Genomic DNA, 24,355 nt, shown 5'->3' with positions numbered 1-24,355 from the left:
TTCTTCAAACTGACTGAAGTTGTCGAGCGGTTGGCCAAGACCGAAATACTGTCTGAAAGTTGACTTGAGTCAATTTAGATATCGAGTCAGATTTGAGATCTGAGTTAAACTTGGACCCTGACCATTATCGTACGAAATTAAGTAAAAATTCTTTGTACTTTGTAGCATTTTTATAACTTAACATGAATTTTTTAAAATCTAAATTTAGCATTTTGACATAAAAAAAAAAAAAAAGCAGAGCTGGAATTCAAAGAACATGAACAATTGGCCTCGTCGTCAATTCTTGCCGGTTCCACATTTGCAGGTGGTAGTTGTGGTGGTGGCTCCGTTCATGACACCGCCGGAATCCTTCTCCACTACTACTTGTAAATGAAAACTTCATCTCTCTAACATTACTCTGTTCACTCTCATCACTCTCTTCTTCTTCTTCTTCATCTTCTTCTTGTTCAAGAATTTCATGTGGGACTAATAGATTCAATCTGAGCCGTCCATCTTGGCGGGAAACATGAAAAATCTCAGGACGATTAATCCAAACTTCTTTTAATTCTAACCTTCCTTCTTTCCTAACTGATTTTAGAAAGAAATTAGGTTTTCCATTTTGATTCATTGAAGACAGAGGAGGTGGAAAATCTTTCTTCATTTTCTTCTTTAATAATTCATTTCTTCTCTTAATTCTATCAACCCTTAATCTTATTCTCCATCTCGATTCAACATTCGATCTTGATAACCTAATTTCCCCAGAATCCTTTTCCATTATTTGATCAGAACTTTCAAACCCTAAACTCTCTGTACAAGAACAGAACACATTGGATGGATTACTAAATTTCTTACTTTTTGAACTAGTTATTGGCCTCTTAAGGGAAGATGATTCTAAGACATTTTCGGGTCTTGGATAATCGCCCATGATTAAGGTTAATCCAGAATCCATAGAATTGAAGTTGGGGAATCGAATTCTGGGGTGATGATGATATTCAGAAGAAGAAGAAGAAGAAGGGTTAAACAAGTTTCTCTTGCAGAAACTCAGCATTTTTGGTAAGCAACCACCAAGGAGAGAATGTGAGAAGAAAGATTTATATAAGGTAGTGTTATAACTGAAAGTCGCGGAAGCTCGAACCTATCCTAGAAATCGATCCGATTATGAAGATTAATCGAAAAGCTAAGTCAAAATCAAATATGCGAACAAAATTTAACGAGGTTCGGCTTTAAAGCCTACGTCCTCGGGCGAACAAGAAATCTTTATTGAAGGATAGATGAAGACGACTAACACAACCCGCAAGTTCGTCCCAAGATGGTACCGTATAGAATTAACCTTCTATACTAAATCTTCGACGACCGAGAAATTAAACACCGCTCAAAACTATGAACAAAATCTCTCTGACTTGCTCTCTCTCTCTAGCTCTCTAAAGAAGAGTTGTTGTTGCTTGTGTTGGTGTGTTGATTACTTAGCACTCAACCCCTATTTATATATATTATAAGCCAAAAAATTGGAAACTGCCTATTGAGCCAAAAAATTGGAAACCATCCCAATTTGGAAACTGCCTATTGCTGCCTCTTAAACCTCCTCTTCAATTCTTAGAAACTGCCTCTTACAATTCTCCACCTCGTACACAATTTGATATACTTCAAATTTTGGACGAACACCAGGATACTCCTTGTAAGATATATCTTCTTTTTGTGACTTCATCTGACTGCGCCATATGACCATGGCTGCCTACGTACCCTTTTACAGGATCAAGCCTACCGTAGTTCTACCAACCCTTCACATAAAGAAAACCTTGTCGCCATTACGCCCTTTCGGGCAACTTAACACGAGCCGATTTGTAGCAATTCCAGGCAATGCTGAAACTTGCTACATGTCACCACTTTAGTCAACATGTCCGCGGGATTCTCATCTGTGTGTACCTTCATGAGAGAAACATCACCTTCCTCTATGACATCTCGTACAAAGTGATACCTGACATCGATATGCTTAGTGCGAGCATGATGAACCTGATTCTTCGCCAAGTGGATTGCACTTTGACTATCACACCATACATCCACGCACTCCTGCTTAATCCCTAGATCATCCAGAAGACCCCACAACCACAATGCTTCCTTCACACCCTCGGCCATAGCCATATACTCGGCCTCCGTAGTAGATAACGCAACTGTAGATTGTAACATCGATCGCCAACTAACTGGAGCACCATGTACCCTAAATACATAACTAGTAGTAGATCGTCTTCTATCTAGATCGCCAGCATAATCTGAGTCAACATAACCGCTTACCTGACATGTGTCTCCACCAAAGCACAAACCCGTATCAACGGTACCCTTTAAGTACCTCAAGGCCCACTTCACAGCTTCCCAATGTGTCTTCCCCGGGTTTGCCATAAACCTGCTAACTACACTGACCGCCTGTGAAATATCTAGACGAGTACACACCATAGCGTACACTGATCCTTCTCCACCGTAGTAGTGGGAGATTGTTTTCCCGAGAGCCTGAAGTGTGGTGCCAAAGGTGTTGACACCGCCTTCGCATTCTGCATTCCGAATCGAGAAACTACTCGTTCGATGTAACCTTTCTGATTCAAGTACAGTTTCTTACTTGACCGCTCTCTCTTAATCTCCATTCCCAGTATCTTCTTTGCAGCGCCCATGTCTTTCATCTCAAACTCTTGACTGAGTTGAGATTTCAACTTATCTATCTCCACCATGCTTCGAGAAGCAATAAGCATGTCATCCACATACAAGAGGAGATAAATAAAGTCACCTTCGCGAAGCTTTTTGATGTATACACAACAATCATAGTCACTTCTGCGAAAACCATGCTTTAGCATGAAAAAATCAAATCGTTTGTACCATTGGCGAGGGGATTGTTTTAATCCGTAAAGAGATTTCCTCAAACGACATACTTGATTTTCTTTACCCTCAACCTTGTATCCCTCAGGTTGAGCCATATAAATTTCTTCTTCCAAATCTCCGTGCAAGAAGGCGGTTTTAACATCGAGTTGTTCCAGCTCAAGATCACTATGAGCAACAATACTCAATAGCACCCGAATAGAAGTATGTTTCACGACTGGTGAGAAAATCTCATTGTAGTCGACCCCTTCTTTCTGTGCATAACCCTTGGCCACTAGTCTTGCCTTATACCTTGTACCCTTGATTTCGGAAGAATCCTCTTTCTTCTTGTACACCCATTTACAACCAATAACAGACTTACCTTCGGGCAATGGGACAACCTCCCATGTCTGGTTCTTGTGAAGAGACTCCATCTCTTCTTGCATAGCAACCAACCAACTCTCCCTTTCTGCCGCGGCGATAGCTTGTTTGAAGGTGACCGGCTCGTCGTCTTCCACCGAGAGTGCATATTCAACCACATTTGCCTGCCCGTAATGCCTAAGAGGTTTGTCTGACCCTAACCTCTGTACCGGCTTATATAACCGTTTCGGCCTAGTGTGTACCGAAACATCCTGCTGTTGTTGCTGTAAAACTTGTGTACCTTCCCCTTGAACCTCCTCATGATCGGGTTCATCAATTTCCTCATCCTGAGTATTATCCTGATGCTCCACCTGATCATGATTCCTAGAAACCCGTTGGTCTTCGGCTTCTACTTCCACTACTTGAGCTTTAGTAGACCCAACATCACCACAACTAGGCACCGTAGCTTTCGCCATAGCTACAATAGATGACTCATCAAACACCACATCTCTGCTGATTACAAACTTCTTGTCTTCCGTACACCATAACCGATAACCCTTGACTCCTGTAGCATATCCTAAGAAAATTGCCTTCTTTGCTCTATTGTCAAGTTTGTTACCTTTAACATGGTAATAGGCCGTACAACCGAAAACCTTAAGTCTCCCGTAATCTGCATGTTCACCTGACCACACCTCATAAGGTATGCCGCCATCTAAAGAAGAATGTGGAGACCTGTTCACAATATAACAAGCTGTAGCAACAGATTCTGCCCACCATTCTACGCCTAATCCCGAATTGGAGCGCATACATCTAGCCTTCTCAAGTAGTGTACGGTTCAATCTCTCTGCGACTCCATTCTGCTGAGGTGTGTTTACTACTGTCCAGTGCCTCACAATGCCTTCCTGATTACAAAACTCCTTGAATGCCCCATCCGTGTACTCGGTCCCATTATCCGACCTTAACGTCTTCAGCTTTCGACCAGTTTTGTTCTCAACCATTGCTTTCCACACCAGGAATGTGTTGAATACCTCATTCTTATGCTTCAGAAAATAAAGCCAGACAAATCTCGAATGATCATCAACGAATGTAACAAAATACCTGGAACCACCCTTGGAAGGTAACTTTGCCGGTCCCCAGACATCGGTGTGTACGTAGTCTAACACCTCTTTGCTCCTGTGCTTGCTTGTAGAGAACGTCACCCTGTGTGCCTTCCCGAACACACAATGCTCACAAAACTCCATGCAAGGCTTCTTCATGTCCTTCAACAAGTCTTTCCCGCACATCAAAGATAGACCCTTTTCTGACATATGCCCAAGGCGCATATGCCAAAGCCTCGTACTAGCCGTTGGATCCCTTCCACTGATTCCTACTGGTACATCTCCCGTAATTGTTGTCCCCAAAAGTTTGTATAAATTACCGTAACGAGTACCTCTCATTACCACCAAAGAACCCTTAACGACTTTTATGGAGCCATTCTCTATAATTATCTTACAGCCGTTCCGCTCCAACACACCAAGGGAAATTAGATTTTTCCGCAAATCGGGTATGTGTCTTACGTCCGTCAATGTTCTCACCACTCCATCGTGCATCTTGATCCGTATTGTTCCGAGTCCCACAGTTTTACGTATACTATCATCACCCAGTATAACTGTACCACCATCTATACTCCTATAGGTAGTAAACCACTCCCTATTTGGACACATATGGTGTGACGCCCCTGAATCAAGCATCCACTTATCGAAGATCTTCTCAGACACCTCTGTCACCGAGAAACATTCGTCCGCTTCTTCTGACACATATCCCGCCTCTTGCATCTCTTGTTTCTCCTTGTAGCCTTCGTTCTTTTGCTTCAACTTTCTCTTTGGACAAGCCGCTTTAAAGTGGCCAAACTCACCACAACTAAAGCACGTTTTCTTGAAAGAGCCTCTAGATTTGGATTTAGATTTCCCGCCCTTTCCCTTTCCCCTTTCATTACTCCTCCCCCTCGTTACAAACAACCCTTGTGCTTGTTCCTTGTCTACTCCACCCGACGCCATACTGCTAGTAGCAACCTTACGAAGGTCATCCGCTAATAGCGAATTTCTCGTCTCTTCCATGGTTAGACTATCACCAACAAGCATCAAAGTTTGAACAAGGTTCTCATAGGATTTAGGTAATGAAAGTAACAATATGAGGGCTTGGTCCTCATCCTCAACCTTAACATCAATATCCTTCAAATCTGAGATAATCCTATCAAACCTATTCACATATTCCTGAATAGAAGAACCCTCTTCCATTCTACATGTGAATAATTTGGATTTTAAGTAGACCCGATTCGTTAAAGTTTTCGTCATGAAGTTGCTTTCTAGCTTTAACCACACACTCGCCGCCGTTGTTTCTCCGTCTACTAGGAACGCCACGTCCCTCTCAAGACACAACATAATGGTTGCCCGTGCTTCGAGATCTAACTCCTCCCAATCCTCATCTGACATATCTCCTGGTTTCTTTCCCGTCAACGTCTTATGTAATTTCTGCGAGATTAACAGATTTTTCATCTGCAACCGCCAATAAGAAAAATCGTTTTTCCCATTGAACTTCTCTATCTCATATTTCCCTGATTTGACCGTACCACTTCTCGATCCCATCTTCTCTTCGTTCAATCTCAACAAGGCTCTGGTACCAATTGTTATAACTGAAAGTCGCGGAAGCTCGAACCTATCCTAGAAATCGATCCGATTATGAAGATTAATCGAAAAGCTAAGTCAAAATCAAATATGCGAACAAAATTTAACGAGGTTCGGCTTTAAAGCCTACGTCCTCGGGCGAACAAGAAATCTTTATTGAAGGATAGATGAAGACGACTAACACAACCCGCAAGTTCGTCCCAAGATGGTACCGTATAGAATTAACCTTCTATACTAAATCTTCGACGACCGAGAAATTAAACACCGCTCAAAACTATGAACAAAATCTCTCTGACTTGCTCTCTCTCTCTAGCTCTCTAAAGAAGAGTTGTTGTTGCTTGTGTTGGTGTGTTGATTACAAAGCACTCAACCCCTATTTATATATATTATAAGCCAAAAAATTGGAAACTGCCTATTGAGCCAAAAAATTGGAAACCATCTCAATTTGGAAACTGCCTATTGCTGCCTCTTAAACCTCCTCTTCAATTCTTAGAAACTGCCTCTTACAGGTAGAGAGAGTTTTAGATATAGAGAGTGTGTTAGAGAGAGTAAGAGAGAGAGTTTTAGATGCATGGGACAGGTAGGAGATTCTTTTCTTGGCTAAGGCTCCAGGAGCGCACCCAAAAATCCTCCAAGAACAAAACCCCGTACCTGGGAGCTTGGGTCTGGGGTGTCAAAAGCAGGGACAATATCGTTAGCGGCTAAGACTTAGGGCATAACAAATAGTATAAGAGTCAAGGATGACTTTGCATTGTAGGTGAGAGATTGTGATAGTCTCACATTCTTCACGAGAGTGTGCAAAGCCTAGGCTATAGGTGAAAGCTCAAGCTTAGTAAGTGGCGAAGCGTTTTATCACGCTCGTGGAGCCTTCGTCAAGAACAAATCATGTACCTGTGATCTTGAGCCTGCGATGTGGGACTATCACCATTGGAGGGATAAAGTTACGTACCAGGCCATAATGTTTAACAGGTTGAAAAAAGAGTCGACCACAGGCTAATGTTGACCAGGCCAATGAAAGTCGGCCACATCTCCTTTGTTCTGTGGTCAGTCTCTTTTTTTGCAATCTCTCAATCTAAATCATGAAGAAATTATATGTTTTTCGCTTCGCCTCATCCACTCCTATCATATGAAAAAAAAAATTGTGACTTTCTAACATTTTTTTTTGTATCTTTGTTCCTTAGAGGAAACAACAAAAAAAAAAGTAAGGTAGTAAATTGGTATTTTTCAGTAACAAAACTCCTTTGTTGTCCTTTCAAATTTTTCTAGCTGTTTTTCTGGTCTCCTGTCACATGGGAAGAGGGAGTAAACATGTGATAAATAAAAATTTGTGGGGAAGTTAGTAAATCTAACATGTGAGTAGTCCTGGTCCAAAGATAACTGAATCTTTATCTTCATAGACACCAACATTATTAGGACCAATGTCATGAATAGGCCTACTTATTTGTTCCCATTGACATGGTAACATTTATGCTAGAACTTACGAGCATAGCTAAGAGAGGCTACAAGTCAAAGCTTACTCCAGAGTCCAGATCTACATAGAATATTTAGTCTTTATTTTCGAATCAGCTCTCCTTTTTCTTGATGAATTTTTTAACTACACAAATGATTTCTATTAGAATCTGGAGTTTGACTATTATTGTAGCATCTTTTATCATTTTCAAAACCTATAGCTACCTATCTTAAACATTCATAATTCAATATGATACAGTTTTTTTATATTGACTACCATACTCATTAAAATGACATTGGTATAACAACAAACACAATCACTTCCGAATTTAAATCCTTCTACAAACTGCTGAGTCCTGGCTAACTACTGGCCTAAAGCACTATATAGTTAATATATAAGTAAAGTCTGCATATTGTCTAAAAATCTTCATCAAATTAGATCAAAACTTAGAATGTTTTGGACTAACAACTTATTATATTCGGGTTGATAAGTCGATCAAACATAAAGCACTTTATGTTGATAGATTTATCAAATTTTCAGCTTTATATGAACCTATTGGCGCAATAAAATTGTCTAAACGTCAAGTCTGGGCGTCTCACAATTTTTATGAACCTGTACTTACAACAATATCTTCAAACTGTCAACTTGGTTGATGTTGATATTAGTATATTACTGCATCAATGCATTCCCATCACACAATTTGGAAACTTGTATAAAAAAGTGAACATTAAAACCCAAAAGTGATGATTAATCTTAAAGAATGGATTGACATTAAAGTCAATTTGGAAGCTCACATGAAAGTGAATTGAATTATGCCCAAGGACATATGATGGGACCATTTGTTGTAAGTTGTAAGAGACTATGGTGGTAAGAAAAGTGGGCACAAGTACGTATGTTTATATGTGTCTAGTCACATTTAATGAAATAATGGCACATTATGTCTATGTCTTTTCCTTTTAATGGCAACCATTCATATGCTATCACCATAAAACTAATGACATTTAGATTCCTAAAGGATAAAATGTAAAGTTAGAAATTGATTGATATCTTGTGGTCCATTAGGTTGTGATTTAGGAAGCTTCCTCTTCTTCTTTCTAAATGGTGTAGGGCATTTCTAAACCCACAACTTTAGGGCAAGATAATTTAATCTGCGATATTTCCTAATATATTTGGTTTCTCTAGTCTTACGAGAAGGGCATTTCATAAGAAAATAAGTATGAACAATACATTTTATTACTTTTTATCTTCGGAATAAATTTCTCTAAATTTTCAATAACATGGCAATTCTATACATATTTTCGTGTAATTCAATAGTATATCAACCGCATATTTCATCTCGAGCACCATGTATGTGATTACCTCAATGAGGTTTGAGTTGAAGGATACCCGATCCCATGGCGCTTGTTAGGGAACATAGCGAATACTGAAGTAGCGAATGAACCAACAAGTGGAGGCAATACCATTAACAAATTTTGTTGTGTTGATTCGAAAGAAGGATAGAAACATTTTATCGTGTTAGGGTCCAACAAAATAACGACACCGAAAACTAGTAATGTCAATAGAGCATGAACCACGTCGCCTATCCGAAGTTTATGAGCCGATACATTATCGTTGAATCCAGACAAAGTCCAAAGTCCGTTTATAGTTGCAACTCCGTAATAAGTTTGACCGTCTTGACCGATATAACTATCTGTAAATGACGAAAAACCACACGAAAATCCACAAATAGCAACAAGAAAACCAGCCATGTATTTGTTAATGGTGTGACATTTTCCATTGTTGGTTAAAACTGGATTAAGGAACTGAAATAAGAAAACAGTTCCAGTAGGAAGAAGCTTGATAAGATTACCTACTCTTTTAAAAACCATATCTCTTTCGACTTCTTGGTTTATCTTATGAAGAAGATGAACTTATTTAATTTTATTGTTCTTGAAGGATTTAATATGTATTTTATGATTATTTTTTACTAGATTTTAATCAACTTTTCGGTAAGACTTTTTTAGGTATTAGTTTAAATGGAAGGATATTGATGAAATACGGTGAAGAAGGATTTACTTGTAAGCAAAAAAGATGGGTAAAGAGGAAATGGTTAGATCAATTAGGTTTTACTTTTAAACATGGAAGATGTGAATCTTGTTATATTTCTAAATTAAGGTTCTTGATGTTTCTTGGAAGTTAGGTGTATATACATAAATGGGTGAAAGTCATATCACAAGTGATAGCTAATAGCCTAATTTTACTCGTATTTCGTAGATGTTTTTATCTATGGTAAGCTCCTTCCAATTGAACTATAGAGTTCGATTTTCAAATGGTTAGCTCATTTCAATAGGTAAACGATTCCGAGATCATCCATCACATCTACTCTCACCTAACTCTAGATCTGCTTATACGTACAATATCGGTTATGACATTCGAAGATGTAATCAGTTATGACATTGGAAGATGTAAGGAAATACGCAAAAAGAATAAGCAAAATTGCGAATAGTGTTTTTCATTCTCTTCTTCTACAATTTGTTCATGGAAACTTGAATTTCTTCTAAAGTACGACCTTTCGTTTCAGGTACTATCTTCGTGATAAAAACAATAGATAGGGCATTAACCATAGCAAAGAGTAAAAATGTACCTGAAACCAACATATCATTAAGTATCAATGAGTCCATAAGAAGAAAGTAAAATCATAGTTCAAGAGTTAGACCTCTTTTTCATTTGACATTATGTACTATAGATATGAATTTTCGATCCTTACCATAAGAACTCCAACTCATTAGGAAGTTGAAAGTAAAAGACAGTGTCCATGACCCAAACCAATTCACTAAAGTCGCCAAACTTCCTGCAGTTCCCTTTACGTTTATCGGGAATACCTACAAAAAAAAAGTGATTTCGTTTGAGACTCTAAGTAGTTCAAATGAAGCATATGTCAATGAGAAACTTGTACTTGGGAAAGATAAGCTAAGCTACCTCAGACATTATAACCCACGGAACGGCACCCATTCCTACTGAGAAGGCGCCAACGTATATCTGGTAACGAAACAAAAGAGACGTTAATATATCAAAACTTTATCGATAGCTGAAAAGAATTCAATAAAGAGATTTGTGTTTATGACTTTTTCACTAACCATCATGCCGGTGAGAGCGAGTGCGGGTACCAACTCAAGAGAAAATTCATTGACCTTCATGTAGAAAGAAGTTGCAAGTATAATGCAACCAATAAACAACCCGGAAGCGGAAACCTAAGATAACAAATCGAGATGTGAAGTTAAGAAAGGAAAAAGGAAATATCGTAAGCTAGTAAGAGACTTGAGTGGTATTTGCTTTTCCGATTTTACTGAATCTGACTCGCGTGAGTTTGAATTTGAGTGGTCTACCTCTGACTTGTTTTGGTCAGAAACTCAATAGTCATTTCAGTTTATTTCGGTCAATGGGCTCTTAAAATGCAGACTTGTTTTGTGTTTGACTCAGATGGACCAAAATCAACCCGAGTTAGGCATTCAGATGAGTCAAATAAAAACAAACATTTTTAAATCTGACTCGAGTCGTTTCAGATCTAGAATCAGATATTTCATATCCCAACTTGAAAACTTACAAGTAGAAGTGGTTTTCTTCCAGCTCTATCCATTAAAATTGCTCCTAATCCTGTTATTGGTATCTGAATACACACACACACAAATATATATATATATATATATACTTGTTATTCTCTGCAAATTAGAGACCGAAAATGGAATTTGCTATGATCAAGAGAGTTGGGACTAAACCTGAATAACCGCATAAATAATAGTTCCGAGGTTGGATGGAACTCCTGAAGATTGTACAACGAGTGAATTTCGTTAACGATTATTATAATTTAAGAAATCTCAAAAGAAAAGGAAAATGAAGTTTCTTGCCTGCCGATTCGAAAATATGGCTGACATAAAAACAAACTCCACATATACCCCCAAATTGTTGACACACCATTAGTCCAACACTAACCTATTCATCAAAGATTAGTATAGAAACAATTGGTCAAGGCATGAACATAGGTATTAGTCGATGATGTCGATAGAGTTGGTTAAAAGACTCACAATGAGAGAACTCGAGTATCTCTTTTCGAATAAGTCTAGCATTTTGGCTTGTGGGAGATGTTCAAGAGTTTGTATATAGTCCTATCAAGAAATATAACATAGCAATAAGTTGGTAGTTATGTTATATGTTTAAGGCTTCAAGTGAGGAATGAGTTAAAAACTGACTAGTATATCGGAAGTTTCTTCGGAAATATCAGCGTTCTTGCCACGAAGCTTTCGTAGTGCTACTTCAAATTCCTTTCGTTCCCCAACCTTGGCCTAGAAAGAAGTCCGAAATAAGAACATGAATGTTCGAATAATATATCTATTAGATGAAAGAAGGTTATTTAGTTGCTTACTAGCCATCTAGGAGACTCGGGTATCAAAAAAAGCCCGAAAAGTAGAACAAAGCATGGGAGAATTCCTGCACGTAAATCCGTCTATGCATTACTTTTAGGTTTGGAAATGCTAAATTTGGATTACTATTTGGTATTTGAAGTACTTGAAACTTACCAATTAGTGCTAGAGTTCTCCATGATACAATTGTTCCTACGATAAAAGTAAACGAGAATCCAAGGACGATCATAAGCTGCAAAAGAAGTAAAGATCCGTAAGTATGAACGTTTCTATGTTTTAATAGACAAAAAGTGTAGGGTCTTGTTTAGAATGCTTATTTGTACTTGATGAAGTGTAGCAAGTCCTCCTCTAAGATTTTTCGGTGCGATTTCAGCTATGAAAACAGGCACAACATAAGATAAGATTCCAATTCCATATCCCATGCACAATCTCCCACTGTCAAGTAAAATAACACCCTACAATTTCGAATGACTAAATATGATTATCGATATGAGTTCATGAATATATTAACCCGAACTTTTATATTATATGTGAGTAAAGATGATGAAAACCTTCGAAAAGTAGACTGCAAGCCATCCAGTAACACAGAAAACTGACGACAACCTCATTGCCTGTCGAATTCATGACAAGAGTTCAGAAGACAAAAAAGCCATATAAGCTAACGGCTTAAATTTGTTGTATATTATTTAGATTTGTTACCCCTTTACGTCCGATGTGATCTGAAATTCGACCACTCGTTACCGCCCCCACCATGCCACCAATTGTCAGGATTGAACCGAATACGGAATACTGAAAAGTTATTCCAAAGACTGAATCCATTAAAAGGATAGTAAAACTTAAAAATAGTATAAATAAGGTCGGAGATAAACCTCTGATAAAGACAACCCGAGATCGTCTGTGATTTCAGACTGGGTAGGAGCTGAAAATCCAACCTACAAATCGACATCAATATAAAGGAATCAGACTCAAAACTCAGAGAAGGAAAATGTGAAAAAATTGTAAGATTTGGTTTAGTGATATGCTGCTTACACAAGTTCCGAATTCGAAAGACCCACAAACTGCAACTAGAGTACTAAGCAAAACCATAAATAGAGAACCTCCCCCATTCTTACTTTCCAACTGAGCTTCTTCTTCATGAAGTGAGATATCATTTTGCACAATAAGTGGTTCTGTTATCTCAGCATGTCGCCTGTCGTTACCGTTCTCTTCTTCATTGATAGCCATTTTTAACTATCAAGTTTTTTATCAAACGAAAAGAGATTAATGGATAGATGGAAGAGGATATTGTCTCCTTCTCTTCACTCTTCCATTTGGTTTCCTTATATAAGGAGGCGTCTGAGGAGCAAGTAGCTGTCATGAGTAATTTAATAACTCTAATACTAGTCTATATGAATAACTAAACTCTCTGACTGATACAATTTGTTCCATAGTATTCGGATTTTTGTTGTTAAGCTATGCATTTTATGCGACTTAGAGAGAGGAATCGAACATGGGATCGTGTTCATAAGACTGCAGATCTATAGTATAAAATGTTCTTTTGTAATCTAGCATCTGACATAACTAAACTTCTTGTTCATTAAGAAAGATTTGCCATATATGCACATGTAGTGTGTCTGTTATGTTTCGACTTAATCTGAATTCACCATTTTCTTGTTTTGGTTTTATTAGATAAGCAAGTACAATAGACTAACTATATATGGTGTAACCAAACTTGTATTTCGAGCCCAAGATATGCAGATATCTAGGTTGTTCATGTTCTAGTAGCCAGGAGCAGAAGCCCTTGATGTCGTTTAACGGAGTTCCTGTGGAGAGGTGTGATTGTCCTGCATCACATCACTTCAAAAGAGTGTCCAGAGCCTGAGTTATGTATGTGATGAAGCTTAGTAAGTCTCAAGGCCTTCTGAATGGGCTTGTGGAGAGTTTGCCAAGAACAAACCCCGTGCCGATTGGACTTGGGCCTCTGGTATCAAACACAAAGACAATATCGATAACTGCTATGCCTTGGGGTGTTACAAGACGTCTTGCTCCATCCCATTCTTTCCCCACCATATCTTAATAAGTTTTGTTTATGAGGATGCGCAGGAACCGTTCATTAATACTTATGTGTTATCATATATCAAAGGAAGATCATCCATGAAATCATCATCTAGTAACTTTCGATCACATAAGATCACCTATATTGAAACATAGGAGAATAATCCCCTGAACAATTCAGTACATAAAAACATAAACACATAAAAACAAATTGAGATCGAAACTGTAAGATGAAAAAACGAAAAGAAAAAATTGTATCGTATGCGGGTAAAATTTATTTCTCCCTAAAATAATAATTGAAAATGTGAAATCGGGTTTGCTATTCGCCACCGTCTTCGAGCCATTTTAAGGCCAAGTACACATAATGTCTGGATAATGTAAACACTCATTATTGCCATTCAAGGAACCCCGGGGTACATAAAGAAGGAACCCAGATGATGAGATTAGTTGACCACATCAAGGACAAGCTTGCGGGACTTCAAAACGGACCACCTCAGCCGTCGGTAGTAAGCAGCTTGAAGAAGTGCAAGTGACAACACAAATATCCATTTGAATCCCATCTGCAGATAAGATTTTTTTTCAAGTTTTAGGGGATATCAAATTTTGTTCGAAAATGTAAATAGAAGGATAAAGTTTTGTGTAAATCTACCAGTTTCCTCTCTTCCATTTCTGGTTCTGCTGCCCATGACAAAAATGACACAACATCTTTACCCATCTGCAGTATCATTGCGAAAAACAAATTTTATTTCTGCATCTTTCCAAGCGAAATTGCATTGGAAAATGCATCGGAGAATAGAACGATTTCAGATTGCAGTGCAAAGATCAAGACGAAGTACCTGAGCTTCTGTGGCAGGGGTGCCATCTTCATACTCAATAGCACCATCGATAAGCATCTTAGGCATAGCTATTGCGCCACCGGGGAAGTAAGGATTATAGTGCAGCCCTTCTCGAATCTACAAAGTGTAGTCTTTCACTTACTAAAAATGGGATTCTATGAAGAATTCAATTAACCATTGAGGCTTCAAAAGAACAAAAACTCAACTTCTCACTACTAAAGTTATTTCATATTTCGAGTGTTTTTTCCTATCTCGGTCTATTCCTAAATCCCTCAGCTGTATGCCTGTATGTATTGCTTACTCGTTAACTCTATGATAAATTCGGAAGAAAATAAAACATGAAACTGCACTCCACAGACATACTATTTGCATGAGTGGACGGTCCGATGGTACAGCACTAGTCCACCTTGTGGTCAATTACATTTTTCCTTCTAGATTAGCACGATATCAGCTATCTCCATCAATGCTAGAAGATGGCAAACTAAGAACTAACAGTACTTCAATTTTCTCATCTAGACTAATTTTGTACAAGACTGCATCTTGGATGCTTTGACAGAGAGAGCAAAGGGAAGCCTCTCCGGGAGATAGAGTGATAGACAAGGTGAATGTGTGTGTTCGTGTGATGTTTTGTGTTTAAGGTTGTTTGTCCAGACTATCCACATGTTCATTGTTGGGTGTGTTGAGCCTTCCCTTCATTACGGCGAAAGCATTGTGGGAGTCCTCAGCGAAATTTCCTAAGAGGTCCTAATAGTCATCTATATTTCATCAATAAGTTGGTACCTGGGGTTGCTGGAAACCAATTCAAGTCCTAACAGAAATAAGGACGAGTTAAAAAAGAACACATTAAAATTTTATATGAAAAGCGAAGATAAAGAAACTTGAACATAAAATAGCAGTAAGCAGTAAACTATGCAATCTGCACGGCCAACATAAGGAGGACAATGGAATTACCGTAACACCAGCAGGAGGCTCACGGTATCCAGTAAGAAGGGCAAACACATAGTTTTGACCATCGTGACGAGCCTGACAGAATAAAGAGAATGTAAGCCTACAACGATACATAATTATCAAAAGACGGGAAAGTCGGAATAGAGGAAACACCTTAGTTATGAGACTCAGATCAGGAGGATATGCCCCTCCATTAGCAAACCTTGCTGCCTGTTCATTCGAATATGGCTGTGGGAAGCGATCACTCAGCTTCCCAGGTCGGGTAAACATCTCCCCTTCGTCATTGGGCCCATCAACCACCTCAATCTCAGCAGCCATAGCCTTCGTCTCCTCTTCAGTGTACGCCACTCCGACAAGATCACGGTACGAAATTAGGGACATTGAGTGGCATGATGCACAGACTTGCTGGTAAACTTGATGACCACGGCGAACCCTACAAATACCCCAAAACTAATCATTAGCATTTACGTTTAGAGTCGATTTTTATGAAATAAATAATCTTACATAAATCCAAGGAGGATGGCGAAAAAGAAATCCTTCACTTACGATGCATGGTCATACGAACTGAGGATGCCTTTGTGAGGCCAAGGATAGCTTGGGCATTCCAACCCATGCTCTGCCTCATCAGCAGATGCTAACGTAGTGAAACCCAAAACCCCAGAAACACCAGCTCCAAGAAGCGCCAATGCTCTTAATGACTTCATGCCAGCAGACCCATATTCATCTTGATTCTGCTTTGAAACAAATGACGACAATACTGGAGTCGCCTGCAAATTCAGCTACTCTTGTCAAAAAATAATGAACAATCTCGTCATAACGACTCAAATTCATTGTATGGCATATAAACTACTATGCCCTCAGCCAAGAAACCACAACCAATCACATCAAATCATTCGGATCTATCTTGCGACATCCTAAACAGAAAATCCCCCGAACACGATTTCTTTCTAGTAATTCGATAACAAATGTATTATGCATATACAATACCCCAAAATGGTATTCTAAGTGGATTAATTAGGGTTACACTAAAAATGAAAAATGGGGGCATTTAGTCATATTCCAAAATTTACATTCATGAACAAAATAATTCGTTCTATTCATCTGAAACACAAAAATTCTGCCCAAGGAAGATACTGAATCAACAAACAAAAATCATGGGGAAAATAAAAATAAATAAGATTATTAGAATCAATAAATGAGCTAACTTTTATTGAGCCATGGAAATTTTAGGGTTAAGATAGATTGTTCAAATTGCTATTGGGTATGGGGATAATCTAAAGATGTAACAAAAACGTAATAAGATCGCAATCGAAGAGAGAGAGAGAGAGAGAGAGAGAGAGAGAGAGAGAGAGAGAGAGAGAGAGAGAGAGAGAGAGACTAACTGTGTGATTGAATTGAAATTTCTTCCTGAGCAATTGATGAATCGCTCTTCCAGTAGCCATTTGAGTCAAGATATTTCTGTAAAAATTCATAATCAAAAAACACAAAATGAATCTCTAATAAGACAAGATCGAATTGAGGAACAAAACGAAATAGATCGAAAACAATTAGCTAGGGTTAGAAACCTGATTGGGATCAGAAAACAATTAGGGTTAGTAGTGAAAACTTGGATCCCCAGATACAAGGAAAACGAAACAAACAATACTAGTAGTAATAATGTAGAACTAAGAAGATTGGGGATTGTGACTCTGGTTTAGCCACACAATTAGGGTAGTTTTGTCTTTTCCAAGAATAGGTTTATTATGCTTCTAGTTGAGCCCAATTCTAGGGTTCGACTTTAACCATCCTCATATTTTCCACTCGACTGATCGAGTCAGTTACTAAGTTGGTTTCCATTCTCTAAGAGCATCTCCTACGCCGCGCGGATGCAGGTCAAAAATTTGATTTTTGACCTGCGCCCAGTCCTCCAATGGCAATCGCACCTAACATTAGGGACGACTGAAGGTCTCCAACATGATCGTTGGGGACTCCCAACGGTCATGTTGGGGATGATCTTGGCCGTCAAAAAAAATCCAACGGTGAAGATCTTCTCCTATATTTTTTTTTTGTTTTTTTAATGTAATTAGTTTTAATTTTTTTCAACTCTAAGAAAAACTTCCACATTAATAATTAAAATATATTGAATACTTTCGGTCCCCGAATAATTTTTCAACCTTGAAAAAAAATATTATTTCAAAAATAGTTCAAACACGTGTTTTGTATACACACAAAACCACACACGTTTCTCGCACACCAACAAAAACGCCACACACGCATTTTCCACATAAATAAATTTTCGGCCTCAAGAGATGCTGGGGTTGGAGCTGAATTTTTTAGGCTGAGCTGAGGCTGAAAATTTTGGATAAAAAAGTGATTTTTTCGACCTAAGACAGACTGCCATTGGAGTTGCTCTAAGTCTCAGGTTTGAAACAAGTCATACACGTTACAATATGCTTGCTTATTGTTCAGAAATAAAAGGATTTGCGCAAAAAGCAAGATTACGACTAGTTTTAATCAGTCTACCAGCCACAAATCCTTGAAACAATATTAATAAGTTGTTTAGGTCAATAAGGCTATACGGTCCAATATGATATCAAAACGAGATTACGAGATTTCTTGACTTTAAGTATAGGATGAGAGGTTTGCAGAAGATTCCATGTAGTGGTGTCAATCGGCTAGGGACAAGGTGGAATGTTTGAGGTTGTCCCACCGTGACCCACATGCGCGGGACGCCCCACCCTGTGAACTAGGTCTGACTCTCCGCCTCAACCTTCCAAAAACTAGATAGGTCTCAGGTTTGAAACAAATCATACATGTTAAAATGTGCTTGCTCATTGTTTAGAAAGAAAAAGATTTGCGCAAAAAAATAAGATTACGACTAGTTTTAGTCAGCCGACCAACTACAACTCCTTGAAAAAATATTAGCAAGTTGTTTAGGCCTCATTGGCTAAACAGTCCAATATGATATTAAAACGAGGTCGTTTGACTTCAAGAATTGAATGAGAGGTTTGCAGAAGATTCCATGTAGTGGTGTCAATCGGCTAGGAACAGGGTGGAATGTTTGAAATTGTCCCACCGTGACCTAAAGGGCGGTGCATCCCACCCTATAAACTAGATCCGTCACTCTGCCTCAACCTATCAAAAACTAGATAGTGTATAGAAGGGTTGTAAACGTTAGCTTACCGGATATCAGATATATCTGATAATTACCCGACGGATATTATATATCAATAAGTTTAAGTTTTGAGTTAATTCCTATATGGCCCCCTACTTTGTGACCAGCTTCCTTTATGGCCCCTTTTTTTTCGTAAATTCAAATATGGTCCCCTATTTTCAGTTAAATGTCATTACTACCCTTCTTAATTCTAAATTTAAAACATTAAAAAAAAGTTATTTCCACCTCACCCCTCTCTCTCCACCTCATTTCTCCCTACACCACACCCCTCTCTCTCTCTCCAATTCACCTCTCTCTCTCTCTCTTACTCACCTCTCTCTCTCTCTTACTCACCTCTCTCTCTCTCTCTCCAACTCACCCTTTGCACTCCGGCGTTCGAACTGTTCACGAACAGATCTGTTCGTGAACAAATCCTCCGGCGAAGGGAAACCCCCTTCGCCGGAGTTTTAGAAAGAGAGAGATAGTGGAGAGATTTTAAAAAAAAAATTGGAGAGAGAGAAGAGAGAGAATTTTTCTTTTTTTTTTTAGGTTTGAAGGTGGCCGGCCAGAAATTTTTCTGGCCGGCCACCTTGCCGGAGAAGAAAGGGGTGAGTTGGAGAGAGAGAGAAGTGAGAGGTGAATTGGAGAGAGAGAGAAGTGAGAGGTGAATTGGAGAGAGAGAGAGAGAGGGGTGAGGTGTAGGGAGAGATGAGGTGGAGAGAGAGAGAGGGGTGAGGTGGAAATAACTTTTTTTTAATGTTTTAAATTTAGAATTAAGAAGGGTAGTAATGAAATTTACCTGAAAATAGGGGGCCATATTTGAATTTACAAAAAAAATGGGGCATAAAGGAAGCTGATCACAAAGTAGGGGGCCATATAGGAATTAACTCTTAAGTTTTTAACCATTAGATCTAAATACTAAATCTCAACCATCCATTTTATACATTATTATTAATAAAATTTATATTCTTATATATTACTGATTGGATGCGTATATTTATCGGACCAGATATTATATTACTCTTAAGTTTTTAACCATTTGATCTAAATTACTTGTAAATTGGTCTTAAATCTTAATAGAGTAGCAACGAAAAAACAAAAACGGTCCTAACAGAGGAAAGGCATATAATATTCTTTCTAGACAACCGCCTTGCTGCATCAGAACATCGAGGTCGAAAAAATTGGGACTTCAACGACGTACTAGCTGCTTCAACAACAAAAACATAACGTACTACTTGGAAGTCCAAGTTGATACTCATGACATCTTTTGACAGAGAGGCATCAAGGACAACTAGGAAAGATACCGTTGTAAGATAGTACAAAGATTCATTAATCGGAGTCAAGATATGTTGGTGTCACAAATTCACAATGGGCTTGCAAAGAGTCTTATCCATCCTCTTTGACAATTTAATGATTTTGTTAAGCAACAAGAGAGACATAAAGATCGGGCCTCTCATCATTCTTCTTTATAAAAAGTCTTATCCATCCTCTTCGACAATTTAATGATTTTGTTAAGCAACAAGAGAGACATAAAGATCGGGCCTCTCATCATTCTTCTTTATAAAAAGTCTTATCCATCCTCTTCGACAATTTAATGATTTTGTTAAGCAACAAGAGAGACATAAAGATCGGCCCTCTCATCATTCTTTTTTATAAAAAGTCTTATCCATCATCTTCGACAATTTAATGATTTTGTTAAGCAACAAGAGAGACATAAAGATCGGCCTTCTCATCATTCTTCTTTATAAAAAGTCTTATCCATCCTCTTCGACAATTTAATGATTTTGTTAAGCAACAAGAGAGACATAAAGACATAAAGATCGGCCCTCTCATCATGATTTTGTTAAGAACATGTAGATTGTCTGGACAAATGACCTTAAACACAAAACATCGCACGAACACACATTCAACTTGTCTATCTCCGGGAGAGGCTTCCCTCTACTCTTTCTGTCAAAGCATCCAAGATGCAGTCTTGTACAAAATTAGTCTAGATGAGAAAATTGAAGTACTGTTAGCTGCGTTCTTGGTTTGCCATCTTCTAGCATTGATGGAGATAGCTGATGTCGTGCTAATCTAGAAGGAACAATGTAATTGACCACAAGGGAACTGGTGCTGTACCATCAGACCATCCACTCATACAAATAGTATGTCTGTGGACTTCAGTTTCATGTTTTATTTTCTTCTGAATGTATCTATAGAGTTAACGAGTAAGAAATACATACAGCTGAGGGATTTAGGAATAGACGCAGATAGGAAAAGACACTGGAAATATGAAATAACTCGAGTAGTCAGAAGTTTTTAACCATCCATTTTATATATTATACTCTTAACTTTTTAACCATTAGATCTAAATTACTCTTACAATTTACAAGTTATTATATTTGTCAAAAAAACGTAGTGGATAAGTCCGTTTTTTTTAACGAGAAAACCGGGGCGGTAAAGTCAGTTCTCAGTCTCCCTCTTTTCTATCTGAAGGAAAAAAAACCCTAGTAATCTCTCTCTCTCTCTCTCTCTATCTGGTAGAGCTTCAAGCTAGCAGGAGAGAGGTAACAGATCGAAACGATCTTCTCTTTTCCAATTCCGATTTAATTAGATCTCTTTTAATTGCTTGTTCTATATTTTGTCATTATTGAATTTCTCATCTTTTAGTTCGTAACGATAATATGACCTAAAAGTACGGAAAGATCTGATCATTTCATGCAAGTTATGCCTTTGTTTGACCATCTCTCTGGCTTTAGATTTGGAGTTCATGATACTAATCTTAGGTGAACTGTTACGAACCTTGATTTTGTATGATTAGGGTTAGGGTAGTAATGAATTGTACTATTAACTAAATCTGCTTAAGCGAAGCTAATAGCGTGTTAATCTTTCTTCAAGAATCAAGATGATATCCAGTAATGGTTGTGTTCCCGGCCAAATTCCCGGTCGAATCCCGGCGGGGTACTTGGCCGGGCACAGTATCTTCGTGTTTTTTTTTCTTCTGAAATTAATAGTGTGATCTCTTCAAGTTAGAACTTATTCTTAAAATGTGAGAGTAATTAGATTTTGACTCATAATCTGCCGAGGCGTTCTGCCTGGATCTTAGGCTAGGAGAATCCCGACCGGTTTATGTGGGTGGATAGGATTTAGAGAGAGAAAAGGATCTCTTTGAGTCACTCCTTTCTCTCTCTCTGAATTCTGCCCGTCCACCTAAGTTGGTCGGGATTCTGCCAGCCTAAGGGTTGGGCAGAACGCAGAATAACATTTTTGCTTACTTATTAACTTCCGGAGTTTCGTACACGGTTGGTCAACATCAACATATGTTTTGCATATAACTTGCTCACTCTGTGATGTTCGCATTGCCTAGAGGCAGTGGATTACCTTTATCTAGTGCGATCTCTTGGATCTTAATACTGACAGCAAAAGCACGCAAGTGAGTGCACATCGACATATCGAGTTTCAATTATGACAAGTAACACAGAAAAGTACTATATTAGTGAATAGTAAATCGGTCAACATGAATAAAGGTTACTATCACCGTGTCATTGAGACAATAACTTAAATAGGACTGCACGTTTGGAAACCAATTTTATGTTTCATATTAGAATCAACTAAAAATATACATGATAGGATCAGTGAAGCTTCGTGTAATGCACCGCTAGTGCTGCTTGCTTGGTACTATCGCATGAATGCAAGTGAAATGTTGAACTGTGCCCTATTTGCTTGCTTGGTACTATCGTATACAAACACTTCTCTGAACTGCATATACAATCTGGTTGTGAAATTACTTGAAGCATTCGATAATATTGCATTAGATCAGATTGATCTTCATGGTCCTTTTTTTCCTCTATATATATTCAGGTGTTTTTAGGATTGTTTCCTTGTTCATGGTTTAGTAGCTGTTGTTTTAATCATGTATTATACGAACTAATATACTTTCGCTTTTAGGTTAGTATTTGCAGTTTTATTTGCAATGTCGGATGCTCATGATACTGATAAGAATATTGAGATATGGAAGATCAAGAAATTGATTAAAGCACTGGAAGCTGCAAGAGGTAATGGTACTAGCATGATTTCTCTTATCATGCCTCCGCGTGATCAGATCGCTCGGGTCACTAAGATGTTGGGTGATGAGTTTGGTACTGCTTCCAATATCAAAAGTAGGGTTAATCGACAGTCAGTATTGGGTGCTATCACCTCTGCCCAGCAGAGGTTGAAACTTTACAATAGGGTTCCTCCAAATGGGTTGGTTTTGTACACTGGGACAATTATTACTGAAGACGGAAAGGAAAAGAAGGTCACCATCGATTTTGAGCCTTTCAAGCCTATTAATGCATCCCTATACCTTTGTGATAATAAGTTTCACATAGAGGCATTGAATGAACTTTTGGAATCTGATGATAAGTTTGGGTTTATAGTTATGGATGGAAATGGGACCCTTTTTGGAACGTTAAGTGGAAACACACGTGAGATACTTCATAAGTTCACCGTTGATCTTCCAAAGAAGCACGGAAGAGGAGGACAGTCTGCCCTTCGTTTTGCTCGTCTTCGAATGGAGAAGCGTCACAATTATGTAAGGAAAACCGCTGAGCTAGCAACACAGTTCTACATTAATCCAGCCACCAGTCAGCCTAACGTTTCAGGTTTAATTCTTGCTGGATCTGCAGATTTTAAGACAGAACTGAGTCAGTCTGATATGTTTGATCCTCGTCTCCAAGCTAAGATACTCAATGTGGTTGATGTTTCTTATGGTGGTGAAAATGGTTTTAATCAAGCCATCGAGCTTTCTGCAGAAATTCTATCTAATGTGAAGTTCATTCAAGAAAAACGCTTGATTGGTAAATACTTCGAGGAGATAAGTCAAGATACAGGGAAGTACGTATTTGGTGTTGACGACACACTTAAAGCTCTGGAAATGGGAGCTGTAGAAACACTCATTGTGTGGGAAAATCTCGATATCAATCGGTATGTACTCAAGAATAGTACTACGGGAGAAATCGTGGTGAAGCACTTGAACAAGGATCAAGAGTCAGATCAAAGTAACTTTCGAGATGCAGAAACTTCTGCGGAATTAGAAGTTCAGGAAAAGACCTCTCTGCTAGAATGGTTTGCTAATGAGTACAGGAAATTCGGTTGCACGCTCGAGTTTGTGACTAACAAATCCCAAGAAGGATCGCAGTTTTGCCGAGGTTTTGGTGGCATCGGAGGCATCCTCCGTTACCAGCTTGACATTAGGTCGTTCGACGAGTTATCCGACGGAGATGTTTATGAAGATTCTGATTAGAAAAAATCTGCCATTTTCTAGAGCTAATGCAGGAGAAAACATAAGCCGGAAGCCAAGTATACCCGAATTGCTGCTGGAGTCGTTTTCACTGGAGAGTTTGAGTACGTCTTTCTTTAGCTTCATCGTTTGTTCGGATAAAGAGTTTTTGATTTTATGAACTTGTAGTGAGATATGGCTGCTTAGTTTTGTGTCGGAATTGTGGTTATATTTCTGTACTGTGGTTGTTGTTGCAACTTGGGGTTCTGATTTTGTCTGTTATCTTTTTTTTCCTCATCTCCTTTTCGTGATCAAAGAAAAAATGAGAGCGATATAAACTTTCGTGATCTGACTTGATGTCTGAATTGATTCGAGACAGATTTCAACTGATAGCTTTTGTTTGATTTCTAATGTCTGACTTGTCTGATGATTGGGGTTGGTTTTGGTCTATTTGATTGTGACCATTCAGATTTAG

At 38.4% G+C, this 24,355-nt stretch overlaps 4 protein-coding genes and 1 pseudogene across 5 annotated transcripts; 1 reads left to right on the top strand and 4 right to left on the bottom strand.

Annotated features, from left to right (window-relative positions):
* Nucleotides 1–137: 137 nt before the first annotated feature.
* On the bottom strand, nucleotides 138–1,074 carry LOC147555033 (uncharacterized). The gene has a single exon (XM_086663882.1). It carries the CDS (start codon nucleotides 1,025–1,027, stop codon nucleotides 248–250), a length of 780 nt encoding a protein of 259 aa, XP_086520008.1. The 5' UTR covers nucleotides 1,028–1,074; the 3' UTR covers nucleotides 138–247.
* Nucleotides 1,075–8,504: 7,430 nt separating this feature from the next.
* LOC147555032 (protein DMP2 pseudogene) lies at nucleotides 8,505–9,199 on the bottom strand (annotated as a pseudogene). Its single transcript, XR_015234425.1, has one exon. The product of XR_015234425.1 is annotated as a protein DMP2 pseudogene (transcript).
* A 350-nt stretch (nucleotides 9,200–9,549) lies between these two features.
* Nucleotides 9,550–13,236, bottom strand: LOC147555031 (sugar transporter ERD6-like 7). The gene is made up of 16 exons (XM_086660396.1): nucleotides 12,720–13,236; nucleotides 12,560–12,622; nucleotides 12,390–12,479; nucleotides 12,242–12,301; nucleotides 12,014–12,145; nucleotides 11,847–11,922; nucleotides 11,693–11,757; nucleotides 11,520–11,612; nucleotides 11,355–11,435; nucleotides 11,178–11,262; nucleotides 11,049–11,092; nucleotides 10,877–10,939; nucleotides 10,410–10,523; nucleotides 10,252–10,311; nucleotides 10,040–10,154; nucleotides 9,550–9,916 (listed from the first exon to the last, which is right to left on the bottom strand). The coding sequence occupies exons 1-16, from the start codon at nucleotides 12,912–12,914 to the stop codon at nucleotides 9,798–9,800; spliced, it is 1,455 nt and encodes a 484-aa protein (XP_086516522.1). The 5' UTR covers nucleotides 12,915–13,236; the 3' UTR covers nucleotides 9,550–9,797.
* A 601-nt stretch (nucleotides 13,237–13,837) lies between these two features.
* Nucleotides 13,838–17,409, bottom strand: LOC147555030 (cytochrome c1-2, heme protein, mitochondrial-like). The gene is made up of 8 exons (XM_086660397.1): nucleotides 17,074–17,409; nucleotides 16,891–16,966; nucleotides 16,055–16,275; nucleotides 15,662–15,941; nucleotides 15,512–15,583; nucleotides 14,561–14,677; nucleotides 14,374–14,439; nucleotides 13,838–14,284 (listed from the first exon to the last, which is right to left on the bottom strand). The coding sequence occupies exons 2-8, from the start codon at nucleotides 16,948–16,950 to the stop codon at nucleotides 14,168–14,170; spliced, it is 933 nt and encodes a 310-aa protein (XP_086516523.1). The 5' UTR covers nucleotides 16,951–16,966; nucleotides 17,074–17,409; the 3' UTR covers nucleotides 13,838–14,167.
* Nucleotides 17,410–21,019: 3,610 nt separating this feature from the next.
* Nucleotides 21,020–24,291, top strand: LOC147555029 (eukaryotic peptide chain release factor subunit 1-3). Its single transcript, XM_086662855.1, has 2 exons — nucleotides 21,020–21,187; nucleotides 22,569–24,291. Exon 2 carries the CDS (start codon nucleotides 22,594–22,596, stop codon nucleotides 23,902–23,904), a length of 1,311 nt encoding a protein of 436 aa, XP_086518981.1. The 5' UTR covers nucleotides 21,020–21,187; nucleotides 22,569–22,593; the 3' UTR covers nucleotides 23,905–24,291.
* The last annotated feature ends 64 nt before the right edge of the window (nucleotides 24,292–24,355 follow it).

Source organism: Eschscholzia californica, unplaced genomic scaffold, assembly GCF_041429995.1.
Source record: "Eschscholzia californica isolate CP2 unplaced genomic scaffold, dmEscCali1.0.p SCAF_2, whole genome shotgun sequence".
NCBI classification, from domain to species: Eukaryota; Viridiplantae; Streptophyta; class Magnoliopsida; order Ranunculales; family Papaveraceae; genus Eschscholzia; species Eschscholzia californica.
Note: the sequence above shows the minus strand (reverse complement) of the source record. Positions and strands in the feature narration are given on the sequence as shown.